The following is a 16,187-nucleotide window of genomic DNA, read 5'->3' on the forward strand; positions in this document are numbered from 1 at the left end:
TTGATTGATAACATTCCTGTGAAGCATCTTGAGATGCTTTATTGTAGTCAAGATGCTGTGCAAATAAAAGTTGCTCTTACACGTAAGTGATGTCAAGGTACGCATTTGGTGTAATTTATTTCACCTGCACATTTATAGCCTGTATAAATTGTGTTGTTGCGTAAAATGTTTTCCAATTTTACCAGAACTAGAAATATTTGAATTGCAAACCTACACAATTTATAGGATTGAAGTCCCTCAGCATCTTTGCTTAATCAAACTTTTTAACAGGCTGCACATAACATGGTATTTCCTTTATTTCTCCTCAGGGGCCACCAGCTTTGACTTACTTCCAAAAGAAAAGCTTTTAAAATGGTTCTGAAGATATTCAATGCATTTAGAAATAGAAAATAAATAAAAGTTGAAAATTCTTTTTCCCTTCAATGTTGAATTTAATAATGGGTGAATAAGCAGATTACAAAGAAATTTGGAATTACGCTTGTCTGTTTACAGCAGCATGTTTCTTCATTTCAGCAATGCAAAGCAAAACTTTTTGCAATTAATTTTAACGTTTGAACAAAAGTGAAATGTGCATTCTTGAGAACAGTAGAAGCGTGAATATTGCAAATTTGATTGTTGTACAGCTCTGTAGGTGCATAGCTGTTAGAAATGGCAAGTTGAGCTGGGATTGATTGACAGCCCGAACCGGAACCGGAAATGTCCGGTGATTCCCTCCCTGCCCTCCCGGGCTGGAAGATGGCGGCGGTGCGGGGATGGATGTCTGTTTGCCGGGCCCTTCATACCCCGTCTCTCTGGGTCTCCGGACAGCGCCCTTTACCAGACGTCGTCAATGGAAAGCTGCTGAGGCTGGCTCCGGCGGGACCGGCGGCAGTGCGGGCCCGGGGCCTGAGGGAAAGTGAGTGACCGGGCGGAGGGCTGGAGGAGGGAGCGGGGCCGCATGGGGAATGGCGGGGCCATCTTTGATTGACAGCTGACATGGACCAATCAGCACAGAGCAAGCATTTGATTGACAGGGGGTCATACAGCACAGAAACAGACCCTTTGGGCCAACTTGTCTGCACAGACCAGACTTCCCTAAATTAATCTGGTCTCATTTGCCAGCATTTGGCCCATATCCCTCCAAACCCTTCCTATTCATGTACCCATCCAGATGCCTTTTAAATATTGTAATTGTACCAGCCTCCACCACATCCTCTGGCATTCTATACACACACCACCCTCTGCGTGAAAGATTGTCCCTTAGACCCATTTTTTTTAACATTTCTCCCCTCTCATCTTAAACCTGTACCCTGTAGTTTTGGATTCCTCTACCCAGGGGAAAAGACCTTGGTTATTCACCCTATCCATGACCCTCATGATTTTATAAACCTTTATAAGGTCACCCCTCAGTCTCTGGCGCTCCAGAGAAAATAGCCCCGGGCTATTCAGCTTCTTCCTATAGCTCAAACCCTCCAGTCCCTGCAACACCATTGTAAGTCTTTTTGCACCCTTTCAAGTCTTTAAGTGTTGTAACTTCTATAAATTATAAACTTTTAAGGTCCCAGCACTGATCCTTGAGGCACACTGCTCATTACATCATGAATCCTCTATCCGTGTTAATATCCTACCCCCTACACCTTGAACTTCGATTTTTGACCTTTTAAGTGACAGTTTATCAAAAATCTTTTGCGCATCCAAGTACAGTACATCCACTGTTTGCACTTCGCCTACAACATCCGATATCTCCTCAAAGGACTCCCAGTGCGTTAGTTAGTTATAATTTCCCTTTCACCACACCATGTTGACTCTGGCTGATTACCTTGAAGGTATCTGCTATAACTGTTTTACTAATAGATTCTAACATTTTCACCATAACAGACATTAAGCTAACTATTCTCCTGTCTTTTGACGTCCTCTTTGGATGAAGGCATTACATTTGCCATTTTCCATTCTAATTGGACTGCTCCTGAATCAAAGGATCAACAATTTTTTAATCATCTCATTACCCACTTCTAGCCTTAGAAAATCTATCATGATCTGTTAGCCTGCAGCTCCAACTGTTTGCTCAATACGACTTCCCTGGTGATTCTGATTTTTCTGAGTGCTCACTCCCTTCCATTTCATAATGTATTGCTGCTTCCAGGATGTTACTTGTATCCAGTACAGTGATGCAAAGTATTAGTTCGGTTCATCTGCCATTTCCTTATTTTCATTATTCATTCTCCAGTCACACTTACTAATATGCTTGCCAAAACTCACTTTATTAGCTCCTCCGAATATTTATAGAAGCTGTTAATGTCTATCTTAATGTTTTTGGCTAACTTTCACTTATCCTCCAAATATTTTCTTCTTTGAATCTTTTCCTTTTTTCATGTCTTGACTTGCCACCTCTTTTTGTACAATTGTATGGTTTTTCTCTTCGTTTGATACAATCTTTAACATGTCTAGCTAACCACAGAAGTCAGTGAGAGTGGGGTCATTGAATGCTTTAAAAACTGACGTAGATTGATTCCCTTGCATAATAAGAATCTGAGGTTTTCAGAGGGTAGATGGGAATGTGGAATTTGAAACGCAAAAATTCAGTCATGACTGTTGAATGGTGAAGTATGCTCAAGCGGCTGAATACATACTTCTCCTGCTTTGTATGTTCGTGGGAAAAGGTTGCACAATTAAAAGAAAAGCATGAATTACAGAGGAACAGAAAGAAGTGCGATTGGGTTGGGTGAAGCGGGAAGAGGCTCACTGGTTGGGCCACACAACCTATTTCTGTGCTGCTTTCAGCAGGTTTAAGAGTAGTCCAACATCGGAGAGAGAGACCGGGTTAGAACAAAACGTGAAGAATCCTAGAGAAGGAGGAATAATAAAATCAAGTTGATAAGTTAAGAGCATGTGTCCTTGTGACAAAGGATGTTTTGAAAGTTTTTCTTAATGTGAAGTGCTGCATTTTGGAAAGACAAATCAGGGCAGGACTTATATACTTAATGGTGAAGTCCTGGGCAGAGTTGCCGAACAGAGAGACCTTGGAGTGCAGGTTCATAGTTCTTTGGAAGTGGAGTTGCAGGTAGATAGGAGAGTGAAGAAGGCATTTGGTATGCTTGCCTTTGTTGGACAGTGCACCGAGTATAGGAGTTGGGAGGTCATGTTGCAGCTGTACAGGACATTCCTTAGGCCACTTCTGGAATACTGTGTGCAATTCTGGTTAGCCTCCTATCAGAAGGATGTTATGAAACTTGAAAGGGTTGGGAAAAGATTTACAAGGATGTTGCCAGGGTCAGAGGCTTTAAGCTATAGGGAGAGGCTGAATAGGATGGGCCTCTTTACTTGGAGCATCGAAGGCTGAGGGGTGACCTCATAGAGGTTTATAAAGTCATGAGGGGCATGGATAGCGTAAGTGGACAAGGCCTTTTCCCTGGACTGGGGGAAATCCAAAACTAGAGGGCATAGGTTTAAGGTGAGAGGGGAAAGATTTATTAAGGGACAACTTTTTTATGCAGAGGGTGGTGTATGTACGGCATGAGCTGCCAATGGAAGTGTTGGAGGTTGGTACAATTTCAGCATTTAAAAGGCATCTGGATGGGTTTATGAATAGGAAGGGTTTAGAGGGATATGGGCCAAATGCTGGCAAATGGGATTAAATTTATCCGGATATTTGGTCGGCTTGGACGAGTTGGACCGAAGGGTCTGCTTCCGCGCTGTACATCTCTATGACTCTATGTTTTAATTGGCTTGTTTATTTGGAGAGCTTGAGTGTGTTTAATTTCACTTCATGTTAAAAATTTACCTGGAAAATATAAGACCATGGTGAAGAGATGGTCTTTTGCCTTAGAAATGTACATCTGATTTATTTTGCCATTAACAGTTCCTTAGTAAGCCTGAAGGTTATGATATCATACAGTAGATATTGATTGTCAAATAATGACTTTTCTTTTCTTTGCAGTTATAAGGGTGCAGGATGGACAGACCACAGTGGTGAGTACAGTTGCTTGAGTGCCTCATCTAATCTACGAATCCTGTGTCTGCACCATGCAATCAGTGGACAACTAATCACCATTGAATAGAGTAGCCACTAAACTGTCTGGGTAGAATGTCCAACTTCAGATAATGAGGCCAGCACATTGTGTTTCTTTTCAAATTGAGAAACTTTGTCCATATATGCACAACCCTCTGCGTGAAAAGGTTGCTCCTTATGTCTGTTTTAAATCTTTCCCCTCTCACCTTAAACCTATGCCCTCTAGTTTTGGATTCCCCTACCCTGGATAAAAGACCTTGGTTATTCATCCTATCTACGCTCCTCATGATTTGCCCTATAAAACCGTCCCAGAATTTAATATGTTTCAATGAGATCATTATTGTTCTCCTGAACTCCGGAGTGTGTAGGGCCATTCTACTATTATCTCTTCTTATGGTACAACCCACTCATTGCAGGAATGGATCTAAAATACCCAAGCATGGTTTGTGTAAAGATTTGAAGGAATATGATTGAGAAGAAATGGCTTCAATGTTCGTAAATGAATCAAATTAAGAGAAAGTGAAAGGGATGGAGAACAAGGGATTGAAGACCAATCCTGAGAGGAGGATTGTCTGCGAAATGATCACATTTTTCTATATTTTAGTTAGGAGTGTGAAAGTGCTGGACTAAGCTTGTCCAGGCTATTCCTGTGCTGGTATGTTTCCCCTTCAAAGAGCCAGCAAAGACACAAGTTGCCCTTCTTCAGGGCTGTGTCCGTTAATACCTGAAACGTTGACTGTTCCTTACCTCCAGATGTTGCCTGGCCTGCTGTGTTCTTCCTGCCTCTTGTTTGTCTGCCTTGGATTCCAGAACCTGCAGTTTTATTGTCCCTGACAAATATAGTTAGTTTTTCAATTTTCTTCATTCCCTCAATACTGCAACTATATTTGTTAATGAATTCAGACTTTATTCACATTTTACTCCACCACGTCTCAAGCATTAGGCCATTAGTGGTCATCAAAACGCTTGTGATTCACACAACAGATTGGAATAAAGAAATTCCTTTACGTCATTTGTTTAATCTTTCCAGGCCAGTAGCCCCATTGTAGAAACAAGTGACATTACAGCACAAAGAAAAACCATTAAGCCTGTCATGTCTGTACTAAATCATTGAAGAAAAGTTCATTTGCATTTCTCTTCTCCTTCTCCATGTCCGTTTGTTTTTCTTTTTCCAATTCTGAAAACCGATATGGATTCTGCTTCAACCACACTTTCTGATAGGGCGTTTTACATTCCAGTAAATCTTTGTGTAAAACAAGAGAAATTCTTGCCTTAATTTCATTCTTTTGTTCACAGGAAGTGGAGTAGTCCATTCCTCGGTACATCTTGAGTCCACCTACCACCTTGATTTGGTAACTCTTAATTCCTGTGTCAAACAAAATTATTATCTTAAATTGATGTTGCCAAGCTATAGATTTGCTGACCAACTTTACTGATTTACTTTCAGTAAAATTTCTAATCACTTAGTACCCCAGAATCTCAGAACTTTCTCAATGCTAATGATTAGGGTCTCAGTTTTTCTAGTGTCTTGTCTTAACTAGAGCGTTTCATCCCATGGGATGATGCTAAGTTATGCTAAGTCTATTGGCATGCTGTCTGAGGCCTTCACATCTTTTCCAAAGTTAGAGCATCTAAAACTGGACCTGTCATTCTAACAACTTCTCATTGACCCCAGTATAGCCTCTGTTGACTGACTGCATCTTGGCAGTTCTGCTCCTCCACCTCTCAATTACTTTGCGGAAATGGCACTGTAGTTATGGCGTTGTTATTAATCCACATTTGTACTGACAGGGCAATTTTGGAAAAGCAGCGGTAATTCTCGAACCCTTCTCTCAAATGTTGAACTGTCACACCAAGAACTTCAGGAATATGGTAGCAGATTGTCTTTGACCAATGTTGTTCTGCTTCCTTTGTGATTGAGCAATTTTTTGCTGTTTTGGTGGAAGCCTTCGAACTTGCATTGTTACTGACTGTTGTGTTCACCTTCCTAATAGAAACATACTTTGATTATGCTTTCAGATTGAGGGAAAGAAAATTGAGAATTCTCCAGTGGCTTCTGAACCTCCAAATCCTTCAGGACAGTGCCCAATCTGTAGGTGGAACCTGAAGCATAAATATAATTATACAGTAAGTACACTGATTTATCTTTTGGTTTAATCGGATATTTTAATTAATGGCCTTTGTTTTTACAACCACCCAGAGATGGGTTAAAGGATGAAGCTTTGGAGTGTTTGAGACAAAGAGCACAGAGATCTTTTAGCGAAAGTTCGAAAGTATATGAGGGTCAGGGGAGAAAAGAATAGACAAGCAGATGTGGTTGGTTAAATTTTAGTGGGAGAAATTTTTGTGGAGTCTCAACAATGACTTAAGCTGGTTCGGCTAAATGGCCTGTTACTGTTTAATTAAATGTACAATATAGCAGTATGTTCCAATGTAAATTGTGTTTAGGCAGTGGCAAACTATTGAGCAGAAGCAGAACATCAGCACCAAACATCTCACCTTGCTGGAAACGGGTGCTGTGTACCCTGAAGTGCTGTTTAGAGGTTGGGTGTGAGGACCATATGGTCACCATTTCTTTACTGTAAATTTTACTCTTCACATCCCCTGCCAATTTTGCACCCAGAGGCACATATGTGATCCAGCCCAAACTCATTATGTGGTGTGAATGAACACAGAGTTTTGGGTGTGTGAGAGTTACATGACAGTAGGAAAACCTTTCCATGCAGCAAGTGGTTGGGATCTGGACTGCACTGCCTGAGCATGTGGCAGAGGCATGTCTAATTGTGGCTATCAAGAGGGAATTGGATACACACCTGAAGAGAGAGAAATTGCTGGGCTCCTGGGGAAGGGCATGGACTGATATTGGCTGAATTGCTGTTGGACAGAGCTGGCCTAGACAGACTGGGCTGAATGGCCTCATGTCGTACTGTAATTATTCTGTTCTGTGATACACACACATCTTCAATTGCTGATCCTTCCACCAAAACCCATCTCCATCCTGGAAAGTGGCTGAGCCACTCTGATACTGGCAAGCCATTCATTGGCCAGCCTGAGAAGAGACTTCGCAGATCATTGAATGTGCAGCACGTCATGGGGAAGAAGGCAGCACTCACTGTGCTCAGCGTAAGTGTATAGTGGGCCAAAGCCTAAGTGCTGAATCAATTCTAAATTAATCTGAGGCCTCGTTCACATTGATGTTACAAGGTGCTGGGGCAGTAGTAAGAAGAATAGAATCCCTACAGTTTGGAAAGAGGCCATTGAGTCCGCACTGACCCTCCCATAGAGCACCCACTCAGACCCCTACCCTATCCCTGTAACCCTGCATTTCCCATGGCTAATCCACCTAGCCTGCACATTGCTAGACATGACAGGGCAATTTAGCATGGCCAATCCACCTACCTTGCACATCTTTGGACTGTGGGAGGAAACTAGAGCACCCGGAGGAAACCCACACAGACAGTCACCCCAGGCGGGGGAATCGAACCCGGGTCCCTGGCGCTGTGAGGGAACAGTGCTTACCACTGAGACACCACACTGCCCATCAAGAACAACAGCGTGTTTATGTGGTAGCCTGGCCAACACTCCTCTCAACTAATCACAATAGAAAAAATAAATCAAGTTTAACTACTCATTAACTAGCATTTGCTTTATGGAAGCTTGGCTGTTGCATCTGGCTTCCTAATTGTTCTGGCAGTACTGCCATTTATCTACAATATGATAACCATTATAAATGCATGTCTGTCTTTTTAAGAAGAGCCTTCAGCTGCCCTCGGCTCTGGTTTCTCTTTCTAAACCATTCCCCTCTCTACTTCTGTCTCTCCTGCAGAAGCTTGCTGCAATCTACCTCTTTAGTCAAGCTTTTGATCACCTGCCTTAATAACTGCTTATGTGATTTAATGTCACGTTTCTCCCTGCAAAGCCTCTTGTGGCTTGATTTAATTACTGTTCTTTAATATGTGTTGATGCTATCCATGGGTTGTACAAAGGTCAGACAAAATGGTGCAGGTGGGAAATTGGGGGATCAGTAACTTGTGTTTACCCTACTGTGCAGAATGTAAGTTTATATTAAGCGTATCATGATGTTGAATAGAGACTGGAAACAACACTAGGCTTTTTTGACTGTGAGTGGTATAGTTTGGTAATGGATCAATGAGGAATGCATTTGTGACTGGGCTTAGTGAAGGTGTTCCACCCAGATACGTGCTGTCCCGCACTGCGCCGTCTTACAAGAAGAAGCTTTTTTATTCATTCCTTTTAGCAAGCACCTGGGTGTGTTGCAAAAGTACACTGAGTACTTATGGAGCAGAATAGTATAATTTGTTTCTTGACTCCAGCTCGGTGACTTATTAGTGACTGATGTTTTCCGTTCAGTGGTTCTGCAGCTTTCATTTAGCTGTTGCTTGTGGAGTATGAGATGTGAGCACGTAAGCTAGACTGGCAGTGTAAGGGAGTGCTGCGCTGTTGGAGGTGCAATCCTCCGATGAGATAATGTTAAACTGGGACCCTGTCTGACCTATTGAGTGGATGCAAAAGTTCACCTGCCACTATTTGAAGCAGGTTGTTGCGGGTGGTGGGTCTTCAGGTATCCTGAGCTGTATTCATCTCTTGACGAGCTCCTCAAACTGGTTGTCTTGTTATTACCACTTTGCTGTGTTTTTGGGATTGTGGTCAAATTTGTCACCACTTTTTGAACGTTACATCAGAGGCTACTCTTCACATTGGTACATGAGAGTTCTTGGGTCATCATGAAAACACAAAAAATACGACAGAAATGCAATGTTTTTTTCTTTAATGCCAAGGAATAGCTTGAGATGAACTTGCAGCCTCATATGTTCACCATCACAAAGAACAGCATGTAGCCCTGTTCTGTAGTATTGCTTTCCTCTTCCCCATTTTAGTTCATCTGCTGATTTTTCCTCATCCATGCTTTTGTCACCCCACGGCCAGTCTGTCAATGACGTATTTCATATAGTGAGTTATTCCATGTAGGGTGCTACCAGTAACAAATTCCACAAAAGCCTTGAGATGAATAAGCACCCTTTTGTTTCTCTCTTGTGGAGAATATTTTCTGAAGGTGCAGTGTCCTGCCTGGGCATTGTCAGAGAGCACTGAGGTTCCACTTTATCTATCCAACAGGTATTGGGGAGGGGTGAGAGAACACTGAGTTGAGTGATCACCAATTGTGCTGAGGATGTCTGTGCATATCTTAAGAACATGGTGACATGATAATATGTGTACTAAAATCAAGCGGACAGGCTTGGCAGTTGCTGCAAATCCCTTGTGCCTGCTTTGCTGCACTAACAGATTGTAGACTCTTAAAGGACTAAACGAGAGGAAAACTATCTTGAACTTGGAGCCATGACCAGGAATTTGTTCAGTCGCTAGCTGAAGACCACAGCAGGATCGATTATGATAAGCCATTTCGTTGATGTAACAAGTTACTTCACGCCAGCATTTCAAAGCCTTTTGGTGTAAGGGCGAATACTATTTGAACTTCACACACAATGACATTGGTGCCAATTTGTTCCCATTACCACCAGGTCAAGTTCCAGTTGGAAACGAGGCAACGTTGGCCAATCTCCACAGCAGACGGCCAACTTTGACAGCTTTGAGTAACAGAACCAAGTCCAGCTCGCTTATCTCAGTGATGTCATAAATCATATTCTGCTGTCAGAATTAGGAAGTTTCAGAACAGGAGTTGAGCCCCTTCAGCCTATTTTGGTATTCAGTTAGATCATGGCTGAAAAATAGCTGAACTCCATTTACATCTCCTGATTGAGTAACCCTGAATACCTTTGTTACTTTACAGAAAATTCAGTCAATTGATTCCTAGCTTCAGCTTTTTTTTGGGGGGAGGGTGTGGGTTTGCAGGTGGGCAGATCTTTTCAGATATTCCCTACCTTGTGTTTGACGAAGTGATTGATGACATTAGCCCTGAGAGGCCTAGCTCTGATGTTAAAGATTTTCCTCCTTGAGCTGGTATCCCTCCACCAAAGGAAATGGTTTCTCTCCATTGAATCTGTCAACTCTTTCAATCCTCTTAAACAGCTTAATTAGATCACCTCTTAGCCTGCTTTGGTCAAGGGATTAGAGGCCTAATCTTAACAGTGTAAACACAAGGAGCAGAACTGATATATTTGTGTAAACGGAGAGCCCAACTTACCTATGGGAACGGTTTGTCAGTGTGGCGCTCAAATGGTGTGGTCCTGAAACAGGATCCAGTTTAATCATGAGGATAAGACACCTTGAGTAAGCCAATTGTTGTTTTATTTACAGACTTCAGACACACCTCCTATGCCCCCACTCAACTCCCTTCACCTGTTTCAGCTATCATTTTTCTTTAAGAAAAGCTTAACTGGGTAAGCAATATTTACCTCAATTTCTGGAATTTGGCATTCTTTAGAAATCTGTTGTACAGCTGAGGCTGGCATGTGCTCAAGAATGTGCCAGTGCTGAATGCAAAGTAAATAGTTTCACTGTGGCCAACAATGGGTGTTGTTTCGTTGCTCAAATATTCGGTGCTGGGCCTCCCTTGGCTTTTAAATTAAATTAGTATTTTACTCGCTGAGCCCTAAATAGGTCTAATTTTAAAAAAAAACGTGCAAAGCCGTACACCTAGCTTGCAGAAGCAGATGCGTGTATATAGCAGGAAGTGTGAGGAATGTACTTTGTCCTCCATCATGCTGATATTGCTGTGTCTCAGAGCTATGGGCAGAGGTGGCCAGTAGTCAGAAGTGGAGTTCAGAAAACTTTGAATGACAAAGGGAGTCATTTAAGAGTATTTAAAGCAAGAATTTTAGCTGGATTTCAAAACAAAAATAGAAATGGGGATGCTCTGCTTATCAAGAATATTGTGAGCCAGGCTTTCTGGAAAGGGAACAGTGATTAAAGTGGTTGGTGACGGTATGATTGAAAAGAAACCTGGATGCCAACGAAACACATTTGTTGGAAATCAGCTGATCTTGCAAGCCATCTCGTTTAGATTAGTAATTGGTACTTTTGGACGAGAAATGGAACTGGCCAGTGTTCTCCGTTATGCTGGAAGGTACCTGCAATTAATCTATGGTCTAAATTTTATATGTGAGTGTACGCAAGCTGCTTTTAGTGATGATGTGGAGATGTGGTGTTGGACTGGGGTGGACAAAGTCAGAATTCACACGACATCAGGTTAAGAGTCCAACAGGTTATTTGAAATTACAAACTTTCTGAGCACTATTCTTCGTCAGGTGAAGACTCTTCACTTCACCTGACGAGGGAGCATGGCTTTGTGATCAAGTGTGCAGATGAGGGAAGTTCAGTTGATGTAGTTTATATGGATTTTAGCAAAGCTTTTGACAAGGCTCCGCATGGGATTTTGATTTGAGAAGCTTAAAGCAAATGGAATTCTGGGAAACTTGACGAAATGGATCTTAGTAATTGGCTTAGTTAAAAGTACACAAAGGGTAGTGGTAGAAGGCTGTCTGAGTGACTGGAAGCCAAGGATCAGTACTGGGTCCCTTATTGTTTGTTATATACATAAATGATATAAATGGAAATGTGGAGGGAATGTTTATCAAATTTGCAGATGACGCCAAAATTAGTAGAGTGGTTAATAGTGAAGCAGATAGTCGTAGGTTTTGGGAAAATATAAATGGTTGGTCAGATGGAACAGATCAGTGGCAGGTGGTATTTAACCCTGATAAGTGCGAGGTGATGCACGTTGGACGAAGAAACAAGATGAGGGGGTATTTAATAACGGCAGGACACTTGGTATCTTAGAGGAACGGAAACATCTTGGAGTAATTATTCACAGATCCCTGAAGTCAGTAGAGCATCTGGATAAGATAATTAAGAAGGGATAAGGGACACTTGCTTTCATCAGTCGTGGCATTGAGTATAAGAGAAGGAAGTAATGTTGGAGTTGTATAGAGCGTTGTTAGGCCACAGCTAGAGTACTGTTTCCAGATCTGGTCACCTCACTACAGGAAAGCACTAGAGTGGGTACAGAGGAAGTTCACCAGGATGTTGCCTGGGATGAAGAAATTGCGCTATAAGGAGAAACTAGATAGGTTTGGTTTCTTTTCTAGAGCAGAGAAGACTGAGGGAGGACACAATTGAGGTGTATAAGATTATGAGGGGTAGGGACAAGGTGAATGGAGAGCAGCTGTTTCCCTTGGTTGAGGGGTCAATCACAAGAGGGCATAGTTTTAAGGTAAGGAGCAGGAAATTCAGAGGGGATTTGGGAAAAAGTGTTTTCACTCAATGGATGGTGGGAACCTGGAATGCACTGCCTGGGAAGGTAACAGAGGCTGGAAACCTTACAACCTTTAAAAAAAAATTTGAGCACTTCAAATACCATAACATTCAAGAACATGAGACAAGTGCAGAAAATTGGGATTAGTGCACCTTTAGTGGTAGCTACTGTCGGTGCAGACTCGATAGGCCGAAGGGCCTTTTCTGTGCTATTTGAATCTATGAGGAAGAATTTTTCTCTCAGAAGGTAGCGGATTTGTGGAATTCTTTACCAGAGAGGGCTGTTAAACCTGGGTCTTTCAGTATATTCAAGGCTGAAATAGACGGATTTTTAATCAGTAAGGGATCAAGGATTATAGGGAAAAAGCTGGAAAATGGAGTTGAAGATTATTGGATGTTGTTGAATAGCAGAGCAGACTCGATGGGCTTCTGCTTATATATATCTTATGGTCTAAACTGAGGAAATTAAACATTGTAGGGGCAGACTGCCTTTTAGATGTACACAGACTCCTCATTTGGAGAGTGCTACAAATCATGGCAATATTAAGCCGAGAAAGCAGAGAATGTCCTGAATTTAGCTTGAGCATGGATCGGTTGAGGAGTGACAGACCTGTCTGAAGATTTGTACACGTTTGGATGATCCTGTATATTGCCAATAGAAGAGTAGTTGAGGGAGCGAACTGGGAAATGAGGACTTTAACTATGTTTCTACATTTTATTGATAAACTTTAATGGTTTTCCATGCAAGTTCTTTGGTTAAACAATTCCAGTTGTCCTCAGAGTGCACAGCATTCTTTTTCAGTGGAGTGGAACAGAATGTTGCAACATGAATGTTGAATGTCATACGTAAAGACAACCTTTAATTCAGTTCGGCTGCACTCAGTACCAAATCTAACCCGCAGCAGGGAGAAAAGTTTAGAGCAGGAGCAGGGAATGGGAGGAGATTTCTCAACAAGGCAGGGGAAATCTAAAATAGCAGTATCTGGCTCCACTGGGCATTTGGCTGTAGGCTGTGTTTTTTTGAGAAAATCATCAATGTGCTTCAAATTTTCTAGTCAGGAGTGATTTCTTGGGCTTCTTGGTAAAAACATTGACTGCCTCTGTCTTCTTCTAGCCATGTGCTTTAGTTTGTTGAGGTGACAATCTATTCTTTAACTACATGAGCTGTACGTTGGTTTGAAGCTTAAGTTAAATACTTAACCTTCCCCACTTTGTGATGACACGTTAGAGGTCACCTTTTTTTTTCACTCTTTTATGCAATGTAGGTGTCACAGACAAGGCCAACATTCTTTTGCCCATCCAGACTGCCACTGAAGTGAACGGCTTGCTCATTCATTTCACAGTCAACCACATTCCTGTCCGCTGGGAGTCACGTGTAGGCCGGACCAAGTAAAGATGGCAGATTACTTTAACCTAAAGGACGTGAGAGAACCAAATAGGTTTTTACCATGGTCATCAGTACTGGAATAACTTTATATTCTACCTTTATTAGTTGAATTAAAATTTATGAAACTGCTGTGTAACGATTTGAACTTGTGTCCCTAGAGCATAGACTGGTCCCCTGGATTACTGGTCCAGTGGCATTACCACTGCACCATCATTTCTTACGTTTTTCCCTTGTTGTTTCCAACTAGGATGTGCTGCTGCTCAGTCAGTTTATCCGGTCAGATGGAGGGATGCTGCCACGTCGGATCACAGGCCTCTGCTTTGAAGAGCATAAGAAGATTGAAATTTGTGTAAAGATGGCTCACCGAGCAGGTAAACTCCGTTTTTTTTTTTGAGGGACTGTTTGATTTCGATATTAAGATTTACCTCACTTTCTTATTAGTAACTCTGCTGTTTCCGTCTGTACCTAGTGAACAAGTCTGTAGTTCCTCAGAACCTCTATTGGCTATTATACTTTATACCCTGTGGAAAACAGCCTTTTAATTAGTTAGCTTTCCTCTCCACTTGATGTCAACTTTTAAGATTTTTTATTTTCACCAGTTTGTATGTATCACAATATCAAATGCTATTTTCCATTCAAGATGGCACGCTGCTAGCTTACTTTCAAACCCATACCAGTGATGTTATTGCTCCATAGGATCTTAAGACAAAGGAGCAGAAATAGGTCATTTTGTTGATTGTGCCTGCTCCCCCCAAACACTGAGATCAAAATTAATCTTACTGTGGCCTTAACACCACTTTAGTGTCACCCACAACCCTTGATTCCTTTGTTGATCAAAACTGTATTTAACCCAACCTCGCAAATATTCAATCATCCATCCTCCTCTTCTGTGGAAGAGAATTCCAAAAAATTGCTGCCCTGAGAGATGAAATTCATCTTCGTTCCATCTGAAATGGATGGTCCCTCTTTTTTTTTGAAACAGTGCTTTCGAGTTCTAGGTTCATCCTCCAGAGGATAAGTCCTCTGGGCATCCAACTCTCAAGATTCCTCACCATCTTGTATCCTGCAATAATATCACCTTCTCAACCTTCTAAACTCCAAGAAGTACAGTCCGAAATAAATGTTGGAGATGATCTGTGGAGAGAGAAACTGAAATAACGCTTTGCGTCTAGATAGTTTCCATCTCTTTCCTTGTCATTTTCTCAAACCACTCCCCTTCTGGGAAAAAATGTGCAAACATGGACTGAGGAGACGATGCAATGTCGGAGTGAGAAGCCATTTTTGGTGGTGAGAAATGATCTCCCCCCAGAGTTCAGGCTTATACTTTGCCTCAAGCACCGACCATAAGGTATTTGGTACGCTTGCCTTTATTAGTGAGTGCATTGACTATAGGAGTTGGGATGTCATGTTGCGGCTGTACAGGACATTGGTCAGGCTGCATTTGGAATACTGCATTCAGCTCTCGTCTCCCTGCTACAGGAAAGATGTTGTGAAGCTGGAAAGGATTCAGAAAAGATTTACATAGAAGTTGCCAGGGTTGGAGGGTTTGAACTACAGGGATAGGCTGAATAGGCCGGGACTATTTTCTTGAGAACATCAGAGACTGAGGGATGACCTTATAGAAGTTTATAAAATCATGACAGACATAGATAGGATGAAAAACCAAGGTCTTTTCCCCAGGGTAGTGCAGTCCAAAACTAGAGGGTATAGGTTTAAGGTGAGAGGGGAAAGATTTAAAAGTGACCTGAGGGGTAACCTTTTGAGCAGAGGGGATTGTGTGTATGGAATGAGCTGCCAGAGGAAGTGGTGGAGGCTGGTACAATTACAATGTTTAAAAGGCATCTGCATGGGTACATGAATAGGAAGGAATTAGAGGGATATGGGCCAAATGCTGGCAAATGGGACTAGATTAATTTAGGATATCTGGTCAACATGGATGAGTTGGACCCAAAAGTCTGTTTCTATGCTGTACAGCAGTATGACTGTATAAATAGACAGTATTTGCTCGCTGTTCCTGGCTGTGAAATGGCTGTAATGTGATAGGAGTTTAACAGGAACTGTGAGGAAACAATAAAATGCAGTTTAAAAGAATTAAGCTTGGGAAATTTTCTTTGGCCAGATTGGCGATTCCCCTAACCCTGGATCTATACTTAATCCATGCTTTGTAATACATTGTGTGTTGGACTGTAACAATGAAACTGGGAGTGGGTGTAAAGCCATAGAGTCCATAGAATCCCTACAGTGTGAAAGCAGGCCATTTGGCCCATCAAGTCCGTACAGTATCCCATCCAGACCCACCTCCTACCCTTCCGTAGACACTATGGGCAGTTTACCATAGCTAATCCACCTAACCTGCACATCTTTTGACTGTGGGAGGAAACCGGAGGAAACCCATGCAGACACAGGGAGAATGTGCAAACTCCACACAGACAGTTGCCCAAGGCTGGAATTGAATCTGGATTTCTGGCGCTTTGATGCAGCAGTACTAACCACTGAGCCACCGTGCCACCCCCAAAACATTTGCATACTATGGTCAAATCAAAAACTTGACAGATGTCCCTAACTCACGTTAGTACAGTG

General features: G+C 42.0%; 1 protein-coding gene across 1 annotated transcript in view; it reads left to right on the forward strand.

Annotated features, from left to right (window-relative positions):
• Positions 1-689: 689 nt before the first annotated feature.
• mrps18a (mitochondrial ribosomal protein S18A) overlaps positions 690-16,187 on the forward strand; it is an 83,590-nt gene continuing 68,092 nt past the window's right edge. The window contains exons 1-4 of the mRNA XM_048597391.1: positions 690-895; positions 3,917-3,948; positions 6,008-6,115; positions 13,855-13,978. Of these exons, the coding sequence (XP_048453348.1) occupies positions 697-895; positions 3,917-3,948; positions 6,008-6,115; positions 13,855-13,978 (463 nt within the window). The 5' untranslated portion in view covers positions 690-696. The remainder of the gene's footprint in view (positions 896-3,916; positions 3,949-6,007; positions 6,116-13,854; positions 13,979-16,187) is intronic.

This window comes from Rhincodon typus, chromosome 5 (genome assembly GCF_021869965.1).
Source record: "Rhincodon typus isolate 14 chromosome 5, sRhiTyp1.1, whole genome shotgun sequence".
NCBI classification, from domain to species: Eukaryota; Metazoa; Chordata; class Chondrichthyes; order Orectolobiformes; family Rhincodontidae; genus Rhincodon; species Rhincodon typus.